General features: G+C 39.8%; 1 protein-coding gene across 2 annotated transcripts in view; it reads right to left on the reverse strand.

The window, feature by feature from the left end:
• Positions 1–727: 727 nt before the first annotated feature.
• The window catches only part of STAC (SH3 and cysteine rich domain), a 69,039-nt gene continuing 46,199 nt past the window's right edge, over positions 728–23,567 (reverse strand). For both annotated transcript variants that reach the window (XM_053955939.1, XM_053955931.1), the window contains 7 exons: positions 22,470–22,585; positions 18,087–18,168; positions 13,835–13,899; positions 12,842–12,930; positions 9,208–9,259; positions 8,945–9,082; positions 728–826 (listed from right to left, as the gene is read on the reverse strand). In XM_053955939.1, coding sequence (XP_053811914.1) covers positions 728–826; positions 8,945–9,082; positions 9,208–9,259; positions 12,842–12,930; positions 13,835–13,899; positions 18,087–18,168; positions 22,470–22,585 — 641 coding nt within the window. The remainder of the gene's footprint in view (positions 827–8,944; positions 9,083–9,207; positions 9,260–12,841; positions 12,931–13,834; positions 13,900–18,086; positions 18,169–22,469; positions 22,586–23,567) is intronic.

Below are 23,567 nucleotides of genomic sequence, written 5' to 3' on the forward strand. Positions count from 1 at the left end.
CAACACACACCCAACATACGCTGAGAGCTTTTGTTCATATACAGAGAAAACAAAGGACACACAAATTCGCTACTCTTTCCTACAGGAAGATTGCACAGAAAGAGAAAGTTGCCTGCTTCCAGGGCACAGTGCATTTCTCGAACTGACATTCACACGGTGTCTCCAAACTGATTTGTTATGAAACTAAACACCAGGACTAAACGCTTAAACTTGGTTGGTACTGGGGACAAAACTGTAGAACCACAGCCACACTCTACTACAAGCATTGGACTGTAGTATGAGGACAGTTTGAACGGTATTTTCCCCCCTCCCCCAAAATACACGCTTCAAACAAGAAAGCAGTCCAACAGTTTTCTAAGACACAAGAACAGGATGCTAATTTAGTCCTTCAGAACAAGCTGTCTGTCTCCATCAGGGCTGTAGCAGCCATCCTGCATCAGAAATCAGCCCAGGCTTTGTTTTTCTTCCTCCCTTACCTTATTCCTGTTAGAATCCAAGGGCCTCTCATTTCCCTGGTGATTTCTGAGTACATTTTCTTTCAAACATTCAACTTTTCATATTTTTAGTGTTGCTGTGGCAGTCTAAATGTCTTTTTCTTCATGTTGCAGTTTTCTCACTATTTCCCTGAACATCTGCAAGACAGCCCATCTGGGTTGACACAGTGTGAGATGAGGCAGACAGGCATTGCCAACAAAGGGCTCCCACTGCAGGGAGTGGGCTGTTGGAGTCAGATGTTTTCTAAGATGTCCATGGGGACAAAGCCTTTCTTCTTCCCGCTGTATACCTTGATAAAGCCATCGTGTTCCTTTTCAGAAGTCACACAAATCTGAATACAAAAAAGGTATGAAAATGTTAAGCTCTTTGCCATGATCAAAGAGACAAATTATTCCAGGGTATATATCAGGCAAGTTAGACATCCTGCTAGTTACTTCTATAAGTAGAACAAACCCTGTTGGACTCTCACTGCTTTGATAAGAACCTCAAACTCACATATTTAGAGACTTACCTTTCCCCTATCTCCCTGAAGTACCACATAAGCATGAGAGACATCAAAATTGTTAAGAACTTTGTGGTGGATAAAAGATTTTGGAACTTGAATGTTGACTTCAGCCTACTGTAATGATCATGCTGCTCTTGTTTGTGTATGAGAAAAATGGGTATTTCAGATCACAAGCTGACTCCCTCAACACCTGATGGTAAAAAGTAATTCTGGGTCACTTGCAGCAGCTGACCTGATTGCAAGCATATTCTCTTTTGCATGTTAAAGGAGTCTTGGTTCTTCTGAGAAAAGCCATGGATTACGGTATTTACTCAGCCCTCACACCTGCAGATGCCTGTTTTGGATACCAAAATGTGTGACCCGAATCCAGCTCTGTGAGAGTGTTTCCATAATACCTACTCCACAGGGAAGAAGTTGTGAAATCACATGGTCTTTATAATAGCACAAATATTACATTGTGGTAAAGGCTTTCATCTCCTTCTGACCTTTCTCATCTCAGGCATTTCCACTTTAAGGCCCTTCTTGAAACATCTGGTAGTGGCTGAGCCATTTGAAAGCCTAGTGGCACAGGCACATTAGACTGGGCACAGCACCACACCAAATAAAGACTTGTTTTCAAATGTCTGTGCCAAAGAACTATATATTTCCTACTAGTCAAACAAGGTTAAAATATAGCTGGAAAACTGACGGTCCTATTGAGACGACTCCACACACTGGTTTCTCATGATGTCAGTGCCAGCCCTCTATCTGGACTAACACTCATCTCTGTCTGATAAGTATTTACAATGTTTATTTACAATAATTCAGAGGATATGAAATGAACAAAAATAGCTCTAAAGTGCTCCTGGATAAATCCATTTCAGCATGACTATTATGGGTGACACCTAAATACCATGTCTGAATTCTAGGCCAGCTTGTCCTGTTGTTGCGTAAAATTTGCTAGCAGCACTGATGCTGCCAGAAGGAAATGAAAAGTTATAAGAAGGTGGTGAAACTGCTTCATATTTACCACCTCTAGTATTTGGAAATAGGTAGGTGGATCTCTGTACCTGCAAACAAAGTTTTGGAAAATAAATGGACTCATTAATTTTCTTACTTATCCTGCCTACTCAACACTAATGGAATTGGATCCCTGGGGCAAAATGACTTAGCACACTAACAGGGCTGACATGCAATTAGAAAGCATAATGTATTGTTGTTTGGGCTAAATCACATGGAAAGCGTGGGAGAAGTCTAGAATTGATGCTGTCTAGTTTAGGTTCTGTTGCAAAACAGCCAAGCTCATTTATGTCATGAATCCCCAGCACAGCATCTGCTTCCTCGGCAGTCATATCACCATTCAAAATAGAGAGGTGCAAAGCACGTGGACAGAGAAAGGTGTTTCTATCTACTGCTATATGTTGGTCTCTGTCTCTGAGAAAGAAATGATGAGAGAAAAAGCCTGCAAAGAAGCACAAGAGTAAGGATGGCCAAGTATGTAAGACTATCCAAGTGTGGGAAGGAGCATTAGCTGAAAAGTTCCCCTTTTCAGTTGATCCCTACTGCCATGAGCCTGTGCAGCTTCTCCATAACTAAAGCTGGCTGGTTAAATGGAGTGATTCACTACATCATTGTGTTTTTCTCCAAAGATATCTGCAAGACTTCTAGCTTTTTGATAGGATCCCCAAAATTACCACATCTCCAGCAGGTCTACATTGGTCACTAAGCCTGGTGCATTTTTTTGCTTAACCTTTCTGGTGCTGTGCAGAACATATTGCAAGAACAGAGTAGTTTCCCCTGTTATACTGAGTTTTCTGAACACTGTTTTTCTTTGTTTTTGGAGCGAAAAATATGGCAGATTTCTTCTTTTTTCAGGGGAGTGTGTTTTTTGTTTTTTTGTTTTGGTGTTTTTTTTTTTTTTTTTTTTTTTTTTTTTTTACTTGTTTGAGTGCTCCTTGATATCGGTGAGTGTCCTCTGCTACAGTGGTAACTTTAGATCTTCACTGGGCATGTGGTGTACAAAGCCTTTATGTGAGAACTCTCACTCTACATACCAATACACAGATCTGAATTCTCCCAAATTCCAGCTGAATTTCTCTCCTTCTAAGACACTAAGCCTTACATGTGCTAGACCCCAGATGGCAGAGTTTTTTCTTAGTACTTTCCAAGGAAGATTAGGGGTCAGGGGCAGAATAAGCTTGGCCACAGTATGTCACACTTTCATAGTCCTGTGCAACTCAGGAGGTCTCTTGGGTCTGTGACAGCTGCTGGAACTTTGCAAAGCCCTGGAGCTGCTCCAAATTCTGCAGTTTTCAGAGAAGATGGAATAAAATACCATCTATGGCCACTTTTGCTCTCATCCCCTTTTATGTATGCCGCCAAGGATTCCACTCACAAGTTGTAGCCTGGAGATTTGGCTCTTGATTTTCTTACATGGGTGTAAATTCAGAGTAATCCCAGATGAGGACATGGTAGCATCCAGAGTTTTGGATTTCACCTGACGAATCAGCTGTTGTTGAGGATTAGCGCTGATGAGAGATGGCAAAGATGATGGTTGTGAAGGCACGAGGTGCCACAGGTACCGACAGGTGGTCATGGTTTTCTGAATAAAGCTGGAAACTGCTTAAAATGGCAGCTACTCAGGCTGACGTGTTTTGGGTGGCAGGCTGCTGGCCTGACTAGAAAAGTGAGCCAGAGAAACCACTCTCCAGTGAATTTGGTAGGAACACAAAGGGGGATGGTTGAGATTTTCTCCCTGTACTCTGGCTCAAGAGATTAGTAGTGGAGTAAGCCACAGGGTAAGAAACCACCTCTCAGGCTATTTCTCACTCAACAAGTTATCTTCAGAATTATCTGAAAGTGGGATCTATTATTATAAAATTACTTCCCCATTCTTTCATCTGTCTTTAAAAAAAATAGTCAAAACCCCCCCAAATGTTCAGATTGTGACTGTTGTCTGAACTTGTCAACAGCTGCCCTGAGGATTTTTTATCTGTCAGTCAGCCCTGAGCAGGTGGGGGAGATGAGCAATTAGGAAATTGTCCTTTGACCTGCGTGGTCATACCTGTTCTTCTAAATTCTGTGCTTTGAATTTGAGCTTAAATGGCCAGTTCTCTTTGGGAGTAATTTTGACATTGCTATTACTTTTTGCAGCTCTTTTTTTCTTCCACATAATTAACCCATCTGACAGCCACAGACTGGTTCTGATGAAGTAGGACTTTGGTTATGAGGGCAGTACAGTTTCCGGAGCTATCTTGGAGCCCAGAGACAGTGTCAGGTCAAGAGCTCTGCAAGTTCAAGTCTTCTGTTTGCAAGAGAAGCACTGTGAGCTTCTATATCTGCTGCTGCCAGTGCACTGAGGTCCTTGCCTATGTGAGCCTTGTGATGGAAATGCTGAGCTGTTCAGTTTCCATAACCATAGAGTCATAGTGCAAATGATGATGAAGGGTTTTATATCAGTTGTTTCACTAACTTTTGGACCAAGAACACTGTCTCATTTTACCTATATCACTTAAAATTTTAAAGAAGATCTGGACTAGACTGGATGCATAATGATCTATTCCCTTGTTTTGGACTCTTGCAAATCTTTTGTGCCACTCAGCATCCCTGAATGAATGGGGACACCCATCCCTCCTCAGCAAGACTGATGTCAGTGGAATTCAGAGAGAGCTGGAAAACGACCCTTTCAGCCTAGCTGTGAGGTGCAGGACTTAAGAGCTGGGGAGCACATGAAGAACTGCAACATCACTGTCAGTGATGAGTTTGCCTTTTAAGTGATTTAATTTGAATGCATATGTCACTGTGATGAAACAAATTTTCAAAGGCAGCTGAGTCATGCTCTTAGACGCTCAGCTTCTTTTACAGCATTCCAAAAATATGGGGACATAAAATAACTCCTAGGAAATGAGGTGAAAAGCCAGGTAGCACCAAAGCTTCCAGGCTAATCAGAAGACCTGAGAGAGGTGGATTTCCCGGGTCTGTAGACTTGTCCTCCAATCCTGCTTTATTAAGCCTAGCCTTGTGGATGAGAGACATTTGTAAAACACCCATCACAAAATGGGTCTGTTGCACTGACTTCTGTATAAACTCACAGTGCACTCTGGATGAGGCAAAGAGCTTCTGATTACCACTTTGTTACAAATGTCACCATTTGGGATAATTTCTGTTGCCCAACATCACTTGTACAATTTAAAATCAATTGTGTTATTTAAATACAAAAAGCCCAGCTCTAAAGTAATTGTGTTAGTGTGACTATAGATGTCAGAGGCAGCCAGGCAAAGGTGTGAGTAGGATCTTTTTCAAAGTAAAAATGGACATTCAAACAGCAGATTATTTTGACTTTTTTAAAAATAAGGATGATCAAAACTTTAAAGACATTTTAAGAGATGCTTTTCCAAATATTGATGATATATTAGATATTGCAATTTTTTTCTTTTGTGAACAGAGGTCAAATAAGAGCCTGTTGTCATGCAAAGAAGTATTTGTATAATGTTTGGTCATGAATTTGGGTAGTCTAGGGCAGAAGTTACAGGCTGGAGAAAATCTTATATATATACAAGTGATGATACAGTCTATCAGAGTTGGAAATTATGCAATTCATATTGTTTGTGAGAACAGCTTAAAAGTGTGGAAAGCCACTGAAATTGGTCAGCTTTGGTTTTCTTATTGATAATCTTGCTTTACTGATGTCAGGGGCTATGCCTGCCTACCTCCCACAGATCCCTGATTGAGCCTCATGGTGCCCATTCATCTTCTGAACAGGTTTTAAGACTCAAAAATCTGTCAGTGAACCCTAAACATCAAGATGTTGGCATCTCTGAAGCAGTACACTTTTTCTCCTCCAGCCTGGGTTTCATATTGCATCGTAAAATTTTCAAGGGATCCTTTGTGAAGACTAGCTTGTGCATATTGGTCATGATGGGTGAACAAACTGGTTATTCTTCAGCCCTCTCCCTGAATATTGGCTTTGCCAGAAAGGTTCACATGAAGCTGAAACTCCAAATGTTATTTCTAAGGCATGAAACTGCCAAATGATTCCAGAAAAAATATCACTCCCTGTGCCTCAGGTTGAGGCTGTGCCTCAAACTTTGAAAGTATCTCTGCTTGACTAAAATGGCTTTTCTTAGGGTAGTCATGTGGCTTTGTTGATGTTAATTTATTGCCTTTTGTCTTACAAGAGTAGACTCTCCACCCAGAAAAGTTCATATAGGGCGTGAGAGGACAGAAACCTGAAGGATAAACCATGGAAGGTATCCAGAAATATAAAGAAAATTCATATAATTGTCACTGGATAAGTTTTTCTGTTAGTATATCATCCTTGCTTTCATTGTCAGAATGGTTCTGTGCTCTTGTTAGACCACATGGAAAGTGACTCAGTGAAGTAATTTTGCCATCCTATAGTCACAGGAATTTATTAGACCAGTTAATGAGTTTTTCTAGCTAAAGTGAGACTTGACAGGAATAAGTAGTGATGAATAATCTCCCCTGCTTGCTAATCTGGAAGAAGTCTGTGCATAGTACATGTTTTGCAGTCACAGCACTCTGAACACTGTGCCCAGAGACAGGTAACATGGCTGTTGACATTCCACAGAAATTCCCAACAGACCAAAAGACAAATAAAAAAAAATTCTGCCTAAGTTTTCCCAGAAGTCCCATTCAGATGACTTTGTTTTATCCATGCCTTCCCCTATTGCACTTCTTTCTCTGTTTCACATAGAAAACAATGGAGAAATAAAAGACAGAAAATAACAGAAATGGCTGAAGAAAGAAGAAAGGAAATTTGACTTTGGAAATATAAAACAAATTTTTAAAGTAAAAAATTCTCAATAACAATTAAAATATCTTCCTCAAGAAGAGTTTTTCCACAGTGAAGGCAGAGTTGTCTTTTTAATAAAAAAATATAAAAAATTGTGCCTTGTGTGGAGGGACAGCAGGAAGCAGATACAGATACATGAGTCCATGGCTTCACTGTGGCTGTCCCACTTGGAAATTACTCAAAATGGCCTTCAAGCTGCTTAAATGTCCCCCTTTTGCATAACTGGTGTGAGAGTGGAGCAGGATCTGTTTGCTACGCTCCTTTCCTCTCATGTCTCTGCATTCATGTGTTCTTGCAGTCTGACCTCTGATCTCTGCCCCCTGTTTCACAATAAATATTTCTTTCTTTCTTCCTCTGAAGCCTCTCCCACATGGAGCAAGCACCAGACAGCATTCATATTCAGCCTCAGCATTTGTGTGGGCTTGAGATAGAGCTGAAAAAGTTTTTTAAAAAAGGAGGTAGTAGGGGGACAGGATCGATTCATCCCTTTCTTTACCTCATGCCTTGCCAGAGCAGATGAGGCACCCTGACTCTGAGCTCCCTTTGTGATGCTATTATGAAATAGGGACAATAGGAAGGCCCTTGTGTTTAGATGAAGCTGCCAGAGCTGCCCACCTGGAAACTGTGGTTTTGTGAGAACTGAGGCAAGTAACTGGGCTCTCACTGCTTGCAGCAGTAGCCACGCTGACAGAGATGATCTGGTACACCCATTAATGAGAAATGAATAGATCTTGACCATTCCCTCATGCTGGCATGCCATGTTCCAACACTACCATCTCCTACCTTTGCCCTTGTGTATTGCTTATTTTAGAACATAAAGCCTCCAAAAGCTCTCGTTCTGCTCTGGAAATATTTCTTTTTTTCTGTGTGCACAGACAGAAAAAAAAATAAAAGAGATGTTGGGTAAAAAGAATGTAAGAACTTTCCTTCTAGAAACTGCAGAGCTGCCCAATGTACTGTGTGTACAGGGGCAGTTAAAATATATTCTGGTCACTGTATTTCTGTGCCTTCCTTAAAAAGCTGTGTGCACCCAAGGATTGTTAGCATTTTTATGTTTTGCTATGCCACAAATCAGCAGCAACCAAGCTGTAAATTAATCTTATCCACCAGTGCAGTGAAGCACTGTGAAAGAAGTTCTGTATGGAAAAATCTACAGCCCTCAAGTCCACACTGGTTCTGACTTCTTCTCTACTTTTTTAAAACCGGTGTTGTTCAAGCTATAAGGCAAACCATTTCTGGTGATGTGACACAGTTGCCACAGGAAAGGAAAGACTCAATGAGGCAGATAAGCATTGGGCTTTGCAAGGTGCGAGAAAAAAATCTACCCTTCTATTGCATCCAGATTTCAGAGAACTCAAGCTATGTGTACCTTTAGTATGTCATCATCCTATTTAGATGAGCTTATGCCACAAACCTGTCCCTTAATTCAGGTTTTGGGTCATGGCTTGCGCCTAGTGAACCCATCTGAAGGACACAAAATCAAAGGAGCTGCTGAAAATACACCAGGGTGAATGGACCCTGCAAGTCCTCACTGTACATAGTGTACTTAGGCTCACAGGAGCACTTAAAGCTTAAAGTATATTACAGCCTGTAGAGAGGGTATTTAAGTGGTGACACACACACACAAAAAAAGGATTAAATATACCTTGCAACTGGTGAACAAGTGTCACATTTAGAATTTACGGCTTTGTGTCATGCTGTCTTAACTCTCTTCCTGTTGAAGCAAAGACAATGGGCTGTGTTTAGGTCTTTAGGTAAGTTAAGATCTGGGGAGGGAGGCACTATCTTTTATGAGATTAGCTCTAATAGTGAGGAGAAAACCACATCATTTTTCAGGGACACAAGGTCTACTGCTAAGACTCTGTGTTCATCCCTCTGAAGTCAGTAAGAGAGTGAGAAATATGTGAAGTATCACTATGAATGTCTGTGAGACTGAAAATTCAGGCTATGTTTGGCATTGAATACATGTTTGCACAAGGCAAACAGTGCTCTTAACTGGCTGCCACTGTTACCATACAAATAATTGATCTTGTAAAATTGCAGTAAAAAAATCTGCCTGTCCTCATCTTGCACAATTTTCCCTTCAGTCATTGGTAAGACTGCTGGATGCTCTGCTGAGTCCAGTGAGGGTCCAGCACAGAAGATCTTACCTGGTTCTCTTTCAGAGTTATCTGTCCCTGCTCCTTGCAGCCAATGAATGTCCTGATACACCTGTAAATCTTCTCATTTTGTTGCACTCTCTGAACAAAGTTAGCAGGAAAATATCCAGTTCTGTCATCAATTCTCCCCTATGAAGGAAACATATTGATAGTAGAAGATTGTTAACAGTAGAAGCTTTGATACAATTTCAGTATTGAAAACAAGATATTTTTCCTTTTGGAAAGAAAACAGATATAAACTGACTAGCACATACCTTCCACCAGTCTTCATTAGAGTCTTCCAGAAGTGTGATCATATCCCCTGGCCTGTAATTAGAAAGACGAATAGTATGTAAGATGACTCTTAATTATCATGTTGAATCAGCTTTCACAATTCCCTTTTAATAGGGAAGTAGTCCTTAGGTGGTTATTTTGTCTGAGCATTCACTGAAGGTAGACACAATAAGGTGACAAGATTTTCTTCAGTCACACATGTTAATGTAGAAAGGCAGTATCTGTTTCTTGGGGCTAGTTCTTTATTTTTAGACAACATCTGTGAACTGGAAGTTTTGCTTCCTGTTTATTAAGGAACTGTTTAAAATACAGACCCTCTTTGTTAAAGGCATTATTGCTTTACTTTAAGACATTTCACACTGTTGGGACACACTACTTCATCATCTGTGTTTTCAAGCTGAGATTGCAGAAGGAAGGTGGCAGGAAAATAGTTCTATTTTATCGACAAAGGCAATTAGTCAGCAGGGATATAATTCTGCCCAAGAATGTCTTTTTTTATTTGAATGGGACATATTTACCTTTATAATGTGCGGTGCTGAGTTGTAATTGCTAAGTATCAGCATCCAGCTGACTAGTTCCACAGCAGAGATAGGAGAATAATTTGGCTGGAAACACTAATAGCAGAATTTGCTAAGCTGATTTTGTGCAGGTAGTTGAACAGTTATTTGACCTTTCCCCCCCCACTGGTGACATTTCATCAACATTCCTATGTACTTATAATAGTGGTATATTGTAGAAAGTAAGTGGGAGACCATTTCCAAAAGGATTAACTTCAGAAAGCTCTGTTTGCTGGATAAGAGACATTTCTTGATCTTAATAAAATTAATTGTTGACTCCTAATTATTCAGGTTTCCCTGTTAGGCTCGCTGTATTGTTGAGATATGAGCACAAGAGCCTGCAAACACATCTGAAGCATCTGTTATGATGGATAACAGGTCAAATTTAACAGGCTTTTTCAGAGCATGCATAGAGAATGTGGATCTATCCAGGATGCAGCTGCAGGTGTGGTCACTGGTGGGCCTCTTTAGTCCACTTTCCAAGCAGTTATCATTGGTGCTGACAACTGGAGAAACAGGCATTTAGTCTTCTAACACTGTGCAATCTGAAACAGGATTTTCTTTAAGCCTTCCTCAAGAACCTGTTTCAATGTGTTTGGAATAATTAAATGTTACTGAGGTGAGGAGGGAAGCTAGAGAAAACGGACAACTTGGTATCCCAATGGTAAAAGATTTTTTTACAATGGGAAAGAATATGTGAATCCTTTACTACAGTTAATATTTAATATGAAGCACTCAAATAGCTTTCGAGGGAACCCATAACTTCAAAGTGAATAGACTGGGGCCAACATTGGAGTCTTACACTGAAAGAAAAAACAGTTTCAATAAGAAGGATTCAGAGAGCCTTGTCCAACCCATATTCTTCAGCCTTGTTGTTAGAAAAATAACTCAGAAAATATAAATTTGTCTGCCAGAGAAAAATGGCAATTGAACCTAAAATCTCTCACTTGCCTGAGCACAGAGAATTTTAGGTTGAAGGTCTGTTGATTTTGTTGATTTTTTTTTTCCTAGAAGAGAGCTAACATAAATGTCTTTAATCTCCAAAAAGGATTCAAAATAGAAATCCCACCTGGACCTGTTATTCTTGCACCCTAGATTTAGGCTGCTAATCCCCGATAGGGGGTAATCCACTTGGTTCTTACTACTGGTTGAAATCAGCCAGATCTCATCTGTAAATCACAACCTTGGATAAATTGTCTGCTCTACCTCAGTGATCTGGGTTTCAGGAGGTGGCAAGGTGGCTAGTCCCTACAGAGACTGCTGTAGGTCCCTTCCAACTACTCTATTCTATTCTGTTCTGTTCTGTTCTGTTCTACTCACTGCAGTGTCTGAAACATGGTGTAGCTTTTCTTTAGGATTCTCTCTTGTAATGTAAGGCCATCTCTTAGAATAAGTGTATTACTGCAATGTCCTAGTTTACTTATGCCAGAGCACTGGAAAGTCCGACTGACTGCTCCTGCTGTTAGGGAAGAAATCCAGGCTGTGTTAAATTCTAATTTCAGCTGAAATCAGGGCTACACATCTTCACTGCAGTAATCTGCCACTCACTGTATCCTCTCAGAGATGAGCTGGGAACTCCAGAAGTCTGCCCTAACTCTTCCTTTCAGGTCCTTCCCCTGCTACTTCCCTTTGTTATGATGGAGCTGATCAGGGCTGATAAGCTGGTTCCCAACTCAGGTTTCCAGGACAGTGCTTGACAATAGTGTTCTACTGAACCCACCTCCAGCACCTCAACTATGCTAAATGGGAATTCATGTAACTGAGTTGGATCGTACCTGGCTCTGCAGTAACAAAACAACATTAGCAGGTATTGGGCAAGCCTTATGGAACAATGTTAACACATGTATTACTGAATTTCTGACCAAGGGGAAAAACAGCACTGCTGTGGTTGAGTACCACTAGTCTAAATCCTAGCTGGTATCCCTGGAAAGAGACTGGTGTCCCCTGAAAGACAACGTTTCAGACCACAGGCTACTTTTTCCCCTAAAATGTGGAATGGGAGGATTTTGAAGATTTATGCATTTTCTGGATTTCTGTGTCTGGATGAGGATGGTAGTCCAGTGCAGGGTTGTCTGAGGATGTTCTATGTCATGGAAGAAATGTACAAGATGGAATACACTCCTAAAGAGCAGGATGCAAAGTAGAATCTTTCAAGCAGAATAGCTGGCAAGTTGCACTAAAGATTGCCATATACTGTGGTTATTTCCCAAAGAGCTGGCATTCCTAAAATAATGATCAGGAAATGCCATTAAAGCAGAATGATAGGAAAACTTGTAACTTCTGCGTTACATCCCCCCTTTTAGTTCAAGAGCAGTGAGAAGGCACAGCTGGGAACAGGAAAAACGTTTTCAGTGTTGGAGATGTTGAGGAGAGGGGCATTCCTCTGTCAATTTCCTAAATTCTGTGGCACATGCATGGTTATTTTGATATAGGAATGCCGTGAAGACAGGTGACATGTTTCACAGTAAAACTCTAGCAAGACCATGCAAAATGTGAGTAGCATGAACAAAATAATTTCAGTGAAAGAAAAGCTGTCCTTTTCCTTCATTTGGCTTGGATTAGACTTTGTAATGCAAGCAACTGATGCAGAACTGAGGAAGTGCTAAAATAGTAATTAACAAGGTTATTTTGCAAAGTTCTCACTAAAATACTGCTAATCCAGCAGCTGGACACCATTCTCTTTTTTTCAGACACAACTGAATAAGAGGGAGGATCAACCACGACAGGTAAAATTTTTAGCATTAGTATGAGAACTGCTGGAGAATTCCTAGCTGAAAATTTCTGATTGAAACACAAAGCAACTGAGAATATTTTATAGCTGAAAGACATTTTGCTTCTAAAGTGATATAAGTGCTTTTGAAACTTTTAATCTATTGTATCCTTGCCAAAAGAATTGGTCACCTGTTCTTTTTAACTGTGAGAACATCTATGTATCTTGATGGTTAAGTCTATAAAAATGTGTATTGAAAATGTCAGAAGAAACCCTCCCTTCCCCAAAGTCATATATGACCATCAGTGCAAATGTGTCAAATCAACTAAAAAATATTTTGGAGTTTACCTCATCTCCAAGTCTTCATTTTCTTGTGGTACAAATTTGTACAAGGCAACATAGGTGTTCATTTGTAACGTGCTTTTATAAAATGGTCCCTTTAAAAAACAAGAGAGAAAGAGAAAATTTAAATATCTGCTCTGTAAGGGAATTTGGTTCGCTTTGTTAGAGACAGAGGAACGAGAACCTGATCTTACAATAAATTAGCCAGAATCTCTGCTCTCACAGCTTGGAGGACTATGGCCCAGGTACACTGCAAGCCATTAAGGCAGTAACTATCTTAATTTAGAAAGAAGATTATTTGAAATTGAAGATCAAATTCCAGGCTTCCAAAGAACATAAGCAGAAATTTGCACTGGATGGACTTTGGGACAAGATCATAAAAATGAGTGTGCTTTTTTTCTCTCAGTAGTATATATGACAGCTCTTATGAGACCAGTAGTGTATTACTGGCATTATATAAGGTGTCTAGTCTACAGTTCTTATTATGGATGGAGCTAGAATTGTACAATGCATAGGTCCAAATTCAGAGCAGGAAAATCACTTTCTTAAAGTGATTTTAATGTGTGAAAGCTTTTTGTGTTGGGTTTTCAACAGAGAAGACTGGCTACTCTCTCTTCTTGCTTTTTCCACTATTAATCTGGGGGAAAAAAAGAAAAAGCTAAAGCAAACACTAAATAATTTTCAAAATCAAATCTGTCATTTTTACATTATGGCAGTTTTATTATAATTACATGGTCTGCACACTGGATCTTTTGCATTCCCAAATCAATTTGCAATAAGCAGAAAAACATAAAGTGATGACAAAGGATAAACCAAAAAGCCGTCCAGTAATATATATTGCTTCCAGCCATGGCCAGTGGCCCAGAAATGGTGTAAGAACATGACAGTCAGATATCAGTGACCCATCAGACCTAGTCAAGGTCCTCAGACAGCCATAAAAACAAGAGTTTTACATGACTTCCCATTACCATTGCATCATCACAAAATTTATGCTCATACCGGGGAATGTATACTTTTTGGTTCTTCTCCAAAGTGTTCTGTGCCATTTTCAGAGTATGTAAACACTGAAATAAAGAAAACACATGACATTTTAGGAGTAGTTTTAGACTCTTCACCTTAACAGGATCACCTGGATTTTGTTGATCTCTTCCCTTTCTCCCTTATTTTCTTTGATTCCTTGTGGTCTCCTCTGAACCCTTTTACACTCCCAACAAAACCACAGATGCCATTGGCACATGACACAATCTCTGTTCTCTAGAATTTACAAGTGTAACAAATGAACCATTTTGATCAGATGAATAAAACAAGTACAGCTCTACGAACAGAACCTAGGTGCTGTAAGTGCGCTACTATTTAAAGCCCAGCAGGCTTTTTCTCACATTCAGGACTGGATTGTCATGTTTAGGATAAGCAGTATTTCCATTTTAAAGCACCTGCAAAAGCTGATGATCATATATTAGCAATATTGGGAAAGTTTGTATGCAAAACCTCTTCCTTTCCATTTTTGACCTCTACCTCTACGTATTTGATAGCCTTCTTTGGTCCCTCTCTCTCCACTAGTTCATGCCTGAGGTGCACTGGATACACTGCTTCTCTCTCTGAATTTAGGAGGTATCTGAATTGCTTTTGAATCATGGTAGGTAAACTCAGACATAGACCTGTAGATGTAAAAATTTCCTTCTAAGTTACTAAATCAGAAACTCATAGAATAAGACAACAGTCACAGCACCTAACATACCTGATAAGTAATATCAGTTACCCTCTATTGTAACTGATCACGAGCTGACTGATACTTATCCTCAGTTATCTCCCTAGAAAAAACACATTGGCTTTATCCTTTTAACTGAATTCTCTCTTCACATTTTAACAATTCCCCAGTGTTTCTTGCTTCTGGATAAAGTCTGAATATGATTTTTTTTAATAGATGGAGTCTTTGAGCAGCTAGAACCATCAATGTCTTTTGCTACCATTTACCTCTGTAGGTGTTTTGAGCAGAAGCTGGACTTTGTAGCCTCTAACAATTTAGCAATCTCCAAAGTGGTAGTATCAGGTGACTTGGGGCCATGTTCTTTTTGTTTCTCTGCCATACAGTTACATGCATTCAGGAGAAAAAAGGTCCAGGGAACACTAATCCACTGAATTTTTCTCCTCTGTTTTTTCACTTTCTTGTCCTTACATTCATTAACACATATTTCTGGGACTAGTCTACATGGTAGTTGACAGCTTAACAGAATCTGTGCAGAAGTTTATGAGGGAAATAGTAAGGTTCTTTGATAGTAGAGAGTTGTACTTGGATATTGAAAAACGTGACAGTGTTCTTGTCATGTGAAAGCGAAAGTCATGTGTCTTGTCAAGCGAAACGGCAGCCACAACATGCACGAGAAAGATTTTGTCCAAAGTGACAGGCGTTCATGAGCACACACATCTCCTCTGACAAAATGTAAGACAATGTTGTAGTCATAAAGTTCAATCTGTGAATGTGAAGGGAGCATGTGAGCTGATACCTGCCACACTTAATGTGAAAATGTCAGCGCAAGTTGTGTCTGGCTGTCCTGACTGCAGTGGACCTGAGGCCTCAATATGCTCCTCACCAAGTCCTGTTGCAAAGGGACTCTGACCTTGCAGGCTATCACAGGTATGAGAAGGAAAGCCTTAGAAATAAACCTAATTTCCTGTATCATTAATATAGGGGTACATATATGTCTGGCATCTGTATGAAGGGGTTTAAAGTGCTGCTATTACAGTTTGGCAGCATTAAAGTCCGACTCAAATCACTGTGTTTTGCTTTTCATGTTCAGAGGAGCAGGAGTTAGGAGGCAAACTGAAGGTGTTCTGGTGAGTACTGAATTGGGTAACCAGGAGCCTTTTGGACTTGCAAAAAGTCATTCACCAGATGAATAAAAGTATTTCAGCATCAAATCTGGAGTAATTCCTGTTTGGTGACAGAAAATAAAGCAAGTTACTAATGTACAGCCTTGTGAACTGTGGAGCTGACCCAGCACATGGGGAGGTGGCTAAACTGTGTCCCTGTGTTGGCTGAGAAGTGCTCACCAAATCTGGGTTTGCAGGGACGACATCCCATATTTGATTCAAGGGGAAAGTGCTCAAATCACTGTTGATAACAGGCTCATAGATGTCACCTAAAGTACATTTTGGCTATTGGGACAGACAGTAGGTCACAGCAGTGAAAAAGTATAACTGGCTTAGAGGAGGCTGAAGGGCTGGAAATTAGGTATGCCATCTCACAGACGCAAACTGGGAAGCTTTGCTTCATGGGATTTATGCCAGGGCCTGAATGAAAGAATTTCCCCTTGAAGTTGTTGTCGTAGGAGTTCTACAGGGAAAATTACATGGCCATGCATGTGCTGGGTCCTTTTACCCTTCTGGAAGCTGTCTTTTCTGCTGTTTCCCTTTACCAAAGAGCATCAAATGTACATTTTCCTAAATACTTATTTGTAGAACAGTATTTTAATAGAAAAAAAAAAAAAAAAGAAGAACAACAACACAAACTCAACCAGAATGGACCTGAGTCATCCAGGCATTAATGTGGAACTTCCTGATAAAGAGGCAGTGAACAACTGAGGAAAAAGGAGTCATGAGTCACTTTGTAAAAACATTTTGAATGTACTTATATTTTTAATTTATGTTTAGTTCGTGGTCTCTGGATGTTAATAGGAGAACAGGGGGCACTTGAATCTGAAAGCAATAGAGGTATGTTGTTCATATCTCCACACAACAGAAATCCATCTATTTTCATACTTGTTTGCCCTAGTAGCAGCAGACAGAAAAAAAAAAAAAGAAAAAAAAAAAAGAAGGAAAAACCCAGGGATTTTTACATTCTGAAAAAGATTTTACCATTTCCATAGCTTGTGCAAACAGTGCAGGCAGTTTATTAAAAATCTTCCAAGAAGAAATTTTTGGAGTGACTGATGCATAATTTATACCCTGAGCCCCTAAAGGATGGATTGTAAAAAAGCCAGTGCTGATCAAAGGAATTGTTAATGTGCTGCGGAAGTTATTTGGAGGTTTGACACATGCTGAGTTTTTAAACTAATCTCTTTAAGTAAGATCTCTGAATGCTTTTCTGTACATTCAGTGAATACAGATCTCAGACCAAAAAAAAAATTTTTTGGGTTTCAGAACTGAAACTACTGACTTGCAAAGAAATACAAAAAAATAAAAAGTTAATCTGAACATTAAAACAGGGTTGATTCAATCTCAGGTGGGCAGGATTAAACAATGTGGTGCAGACTGAATTCTCTAACCAGATTAGGTCATCTTGCACTTGCAGGACAGAAAACTTAACAAAATTTTCAGGAGAAATCAGATAATATGGAAGAGATTTTCAGAAAATGAGAGGAAGGAAATGACTGAACACAGTGAGGAGAGGTGATAGGACCAAGAGGGGAGGAAAAGAATAAGGAGGTGGCATAATATAGAAACTGACAGCTGAAGCTGGCCTTTCACCCATGTGAATTGGTAGCAGTATGTAAGGAGCACTGGGGGTACCATGAAGGAAAAAAGTTATGCTCAGTGTGATTTGTTTTTGTTCATCTTGTGAGATTCAGCAAAGCAGATTTCAGGTGCTGCTACAGAAATTGCCCTGATGGTTTGGGCCTGAGGTTGTGCTAAGCAATAATTCTTTTTGACTTCCACTGCTATGACTGAGTTCAAGAACAGGATCACAAACACCAAGTCTTGGTGGCTGAGATTTCATTACTAAACTCTTGATGCTGTTATGGTTTTCAAATCTCATCAAACCAATGCTGTAAAAAACATTTCTTTTGCACTGCAAATCAAACAAAGGAATTGGGCTATTAATATTACTGGGCACATACTACAGTTGCACTGAGAAGATGCAATTATAACCAAAATTTACTGTATTGTGTATTTTACAGACACAAAAATCTTTTATGATTTGTTTTCTGTCCCAAAGAGGTTATGATATACAAAATCAAGTGGAAAAATCAAACATATGGAAAAGAAAGTATGTTTTTATGTAAAGATAGGAGATAGGGAATGGACCTGAACCTTGTCCAGTTGCATTTTTGGACACACCACATTAAAGAAAGTGGTGGCTTCAATTTCATCTGAATGGTAAAAAGCATTCTCCAAAGCCTTGCGCCAATTCACCTCCTGCTTTGGAAACCAGAACACTGCTCAAACACGGACATACCATACCCCCCTTCTGAAACAGGCTGTACATGGGCCTTTTCACCTGAGGGGGCTGTCCTGGCTTGGGAGCACTCACCGCTGTTGCTGCGTTTTCTGCTTATGTCAAGGGTGCCTGCAGAGCTATTGCCTTCCTCTGGAACTTCTACCAAGTCAGCTGTCTGCAGGGACAGAAACAGCAAATGAGACAGGATAAGCCAGAAAAAGGGATTGACTAAGTGAAATAAAACCACAGCAAGGACCTTTGGGAAAAGCAGTACTTGAGGGGAGTCAGAGCAGAGCAGAGTCAGCCTAGCAGGACGGAAGGAAACATTGGATCTGATGATGCGCAATGCATACCTACAGCACAGGGAGCAGTGGAAGCTCAGAAAAAAAAATTCCAGACCAAGTTTGGAGTCTGGAGCACAAAAGATTTCTGCAGTATAAAATAAAGTGAAAGTTAAGGAACAAAGGATTATGTTGAGCAATGTGTTTCTCTGAGCAAAACAGAAAGGGCATGAGGGAATTTGCAGATTCTGCAGGTATACTAAATAGCTATCATCCAGGGAGACTGAACATTAGTTGAAACTACTGAATTTTAATGTATCAGTCCTGAATACATTATTCAGTAAAATAACTGTAATGTAAGGGTCATTTTCATTCTGTTAAAATGCTGTAAAAGAAAGAGCTAGAGTGCAATGAAATCAGTCTTTAAATATTTGCCCTCACTTTCTTTTTAAACAGTCATCTGGCCAGTATGGTTAGGGAAATTGAAACCTAAGTGTTGCTTTTAGAATTACTATAATTTCTTTTTTGTACCATATTAATGTCAGTCATGATTAGGGACCCAGTGTTCCAGAGTATAGGAAAACATGGGATGACATAATCTCAAGCCTCAGAAGTATACTCTGCATACGGCACCAGATTCCTTGGCTGCGTAGTCAGCTTCTCCTTGTATAGCCCAACAGGAATGAGGAGCTGCTCCAAACAACTCTGTGCAAGTCTGACCTTAACAAAACTTCAGTTGTTGCACTCACTACACCTTTGATAACCAAAAAAAAAAAAAAAAACCCAAAGACTGAACTGAAGTCAGGTGCTTTCTCTAATCTGAATAAATATAATTGCATTGTTTCTAACATTTATTTTTTTCTAGCTCACAAATTTTAAGTCACAAGAAGGATTTAATGTTATTGTATGCCACTTTACTATTGTACTGTACACGCAGCTTGCTCTATTGCTTTGCAGTCCTGTGCCTGCATCACAGGAACATTTCTGTTTTTGTTTAGGGAACAGAATCTGACTTGCTTTATAGATTTTACATGTTGGTTTTTTTCCCTTTTACTAGTGTTGACAGCAAAGCTTTTTTTAGAAAGTGCTTTCACAATTTTATTTCTCCTATCTAGTACTTTCCTAGCTATTTCTCCATGAAGGAAAACAATGAAAAATGGTGTTGAAAGTAGATTTGTGCCACAGGTGTCTTGTGGCTATCTTGTTTCCCTTGCTATTTTAAGAATATATACTTTACTTTGCTGCTCTGTTGCTCCTTGTTTTTAGACTTCTGCAGCAGGTCATGTTTGTCTTGCATCTTGCCCAAATAGGTCACCCAAGGATGAGAAGGCACTGCAATATCAAAATTTACACAGGTCCAGTGTAGAGCATATCTATGGATTCTGGCTGCTGGGTGGAGAAGAGAAAGACTGGCTTTGTTGAAAGACTAAGTCCCGGCTATTTTTCAGCTCATTGCTACAACGTGTTCCGTGTTCCTCAGTTTTCACAGACTAGCTTCATTATTGCTGATTAGCAATTAATATTATTTTATTAAGTTCTAGTGCATATGGGATGTGTAGTGACTGTCTCTTCAGTGTTTACCTCATCCAAAACCTTCTGAGGCAACCTCATTTACCTTTAATGATTTTTCACTGAATGACTACATGACAAATGGCCTAATAGAAATTATATAGGTACAAAGCTGCTTTTGAGAGGACCTGACCCACAAAAAAACTAACAAGAACTGGATTCACATTTACATCACCTCAAGTGCCTTTTTGTATAAATGTGGGTTGCAGAAACACAGTTTTGAAGCAAGCAGTAGGTAGTAAATCTGGAGCATATGGCCACTTTCTTTTATGGGAAATGCAGAATCCGGGCGGAAAAATCAGTGAGTAAGTCCACATAGCTCAGTCATGTTAAAAATACTTTGGCTAGTTTAGAGGAAGGTGGATGTCTCTGCAGAGAGTAGAGGTTGTCTACATGAACTGCATACAGTATGGAAGCTTTATGTAGGGGCAAGGTACAGCTCCTAAGCCAGTCACCTTTGCTTTTTATCACCTTCAGCAGGAGCAGCTCTGCTGTGCTGACCCAGAGCGAGGCCTTGGACAGCTTGGACACCATCTGCAAGGTGAAGTAGTATCCCAGGTGTCCCCATATCCCTGGTGTCCCTGGTTTGGTGACATGGCAGAACCTTGAAGCACATTCCATCTCACAGGGCTGGGACTCAGCACAGCCTCAGAGCTGCATTGCTGCTTCTGCTTGGAGAGGAGCAGAGCAGCCCAGAAGTGAGGATCACTGGGGAAAAGTCATAGTCCCTCTGAGTTACTAACTACATGTGCTTCTAAGGGCTCTGTGCCACATCCCTGTTGCAGTCACTGGTCAGTACTTTCTCCCAGGTCACACATCAGTTTTAAAGGTCCTCAGCTCCATAATTTCATTTACGATTGTGTCTACCTTGTTTTTTTATCCTTGTTTCAATCCACAAGCTTGTGCTGGCAGAATTTATGGTTTCTCAGGTCTGTTTATTCAATTCTCTAATGTTCTCTATTTCCTGTATGCTGACACATGTTACATTTTCTCTCAGCTTCAATACCCTGGAGAAATTCCTGTAATGAACTTACATTCCTAATTCTACACCCACACTCCACCTAGTTATGATCAGCTCCCTAGAGTAAGCTGACACAGCATTAGTGATTTCTATGCTTGAGTTTTCATTTATAATTCAACATAAACTTTATTGATTTAGAAAGCAATAATTACATTTGTGGAAATTTTGTTTCAAAGGAAATTAAATAATTGAAAGAAAGAAATGTAATAATGCGACAGAAGGTAGAGTCACTTTGGGTTTAAAAAAAAAAAGGGAATTAGCAAATTCCTTTTAAGGCACAAATGGGGGTGGATAGAGGGCATGTCCCTTAATAAATTCCTTGCAGACTTCACTTAGTTCTTGCTTAAATTAGTTTGTCTTCTTTGCTGTCTGATATGAATTGATGCCTGTTTAGAGTCCACCTATACCACCTGAGATTGCAGGTCAGCCGTGTGACTGAGCATGCATTTAAATGCCAGAGAAATGTAACAAACATATACAGATATTAGCATGACTTGATATTAAGCACATAAGTATTTCCTTTGAGACCTGGAGACCAACTCTCATCATGCCTCTGTGCCCAGTGATTTGTCTTATGAGGTGTGCACAGAAGAGGCTGTCAGATAATGTGGGTTTGATTTTTAGAGATGGCAATCAGCTTTAGCCTCCAGTGGATTCAGGTGTGATTTTTTTTTTTTTTTTTTTTGTTATTATTTTTCTTGAGGGGGAGAGGGGCGGCATAGGGAGGATCTCTTGGGAAGAGAACCTCAAACATAGGTTTAAGTGCCTGCTTATGAGAGGCTGAGAAGGGAGGAAATGTTCTTTCAACACCATGAAGGAGCTCCTGATCTCGTGGATCCCAATACTAGGATAAATAACCTCTTCTGTAAGGAAGAAATTGGCAATTGCTACTGTTGAACAAGGTATGGATATAGCAAAGGCATGTCCATGGGAACTATCACTTCCCTTGTTCTCTACCTCTTCTGCCATGGTCCTTAAGACAGTGACTTTTGTGATTGGAGAGAGTGAATGACAAACATTAAGGCTAAAACCTCCCTGTCTGGATTCAGCAACATAATCACACCTGTCTGTATTTGGGGTTTGGAGAGAAGCCCCAGTCTGTAATGCCTCCCTCACAATTCTGCACTGGAAAGGGATGGAAGTCCCATCTCTTGCTTTGTTGCAGTAGCAGTATCTCAATATTGTCTGGCTTGTACTGAGATCATGTACTTTTAAATATATGTTCTGAGGACTCCAACTCATCTTTATCACTTGTATGAAGGGCAAATGGCCACCATCAACAACAGGCACTATGCATCTGCTCCAGCCTGACAGTTCAATATCTCTGCTACACTTCTATGTGGATATGCAAAATAAAAAGATTAATATTTCCTTTTCCATTCTGATAAAAAGTTTACTAATTTAATTAGTATTTTTCTATTTTTCTCAAGAGCCCACTAAAAGATACATAAAACTTGAATTTGCAACAAGTAGCAAGTTTTCTGGTCTCAATATGGAAGCTGAGAGTAAGATTTTAGCGTTTTTTTACACTTTGAAATACATGTTTTGTGAATGACTATGTTGCTCCACCAGAAAGAAAATGGAAGAAAGATGTGGGATACTTACAGAGTTTCTGTTGGGAGAGTCAGATCCACTTCCAGAACTTCCCTTTTTGGTTTTCTGGGCTAAGGAAGTCCCAAAGCGGAGAGTTTCATAGACAGGGTCAACCTTATTTCCACAGGCTGCAACAGAAGGATCAAAACATGCATCATCAATACCTTGAGGATATTCCTGGTCATGTTCCTGCTTAACTTGGAGCAACACATACCTCTACCAAGAGGTCGAGCTGTATGCTTAGAAACAATTTGAGAGATTATCCTGATAAAAAGAGAGTGTTGAACTTAATGGAATTGCTATCAATTTTCTGCTGCCTCTCTACTCCCATAAAGATCATCCTCCTCTCATCTTGACTCTTCCATTCTCACCCATTGCCTTGTCTCTCTTCACCTGCCATTCTTCTTCCCTGATCATCACTGGTGATACCTATGTGGTGGTAAAGAAGATGAAGTACCAGGAGGTTCTAATCCATTTTGTCCCTACCAGTGACTTGGATTCCTCTCAACAGTAGCTTTCCCTCATAGCTAGCCACAAAAATAATCTCTCATGGAAGAGAAATGCATGCCTTCATTGGGAACAAGCAAATTCAGTTCAAATTCTCCTCTACACACTGCATTCTTCGACCTCAACTTCCTTTGACACAAAGCTGTGGGCATGTAGAAAATGGTACATTTGTAGCACTATGTAGAAGGAGGGAAATTTTAGCCAAAGTACTGAGAAAATACAACAAATTTTAGATTTTGATTAGAGCAAAAGCACACCTCATTTTTTAGCCAGAATTTATTCAAAATGTTTCTGTTACTTCTGATAAAAATAATGAGTATTTTTGAGAAAGAGAAAGTTAGATGAAATCCTTATAATTAATGTTTTTTAAAACTGCTGACAGTAACAATGCAAATGTCATCAGACAAGTAGTTTTAAACTGGCTGCATAGTTTTAGCTTTGATTTTTTGCATTTCCAGGTGTGCCTGGTTAGAGTACTGGTGGGGAAAAATATTTTTCAGAATAAACTTAACTTCTCCATTTCAAAATGTTTCTTTTCAGAAATTTGGTATTACAGTGAGGAAAAAGTGGTCTTTCAAGTACTCAGACAATGTGTAGACGTGA

The sequence above is a fragment of the Vidua chalybeata genome, chromosome 1 (genome assembly GCF_026979565.1).
Source record: "Vidua chalybeata isolate OUT-0048 chromosome 1, bVidCha1 merged haplotype, whole genome shotgun sequence".
In the NCBI taxonomy this organism is placed as follows: Eukaryota; Metazoa; Chordata; class Aves; order Passeriformes; family Viduidae; genus Vidua; species Vidua chalybeata.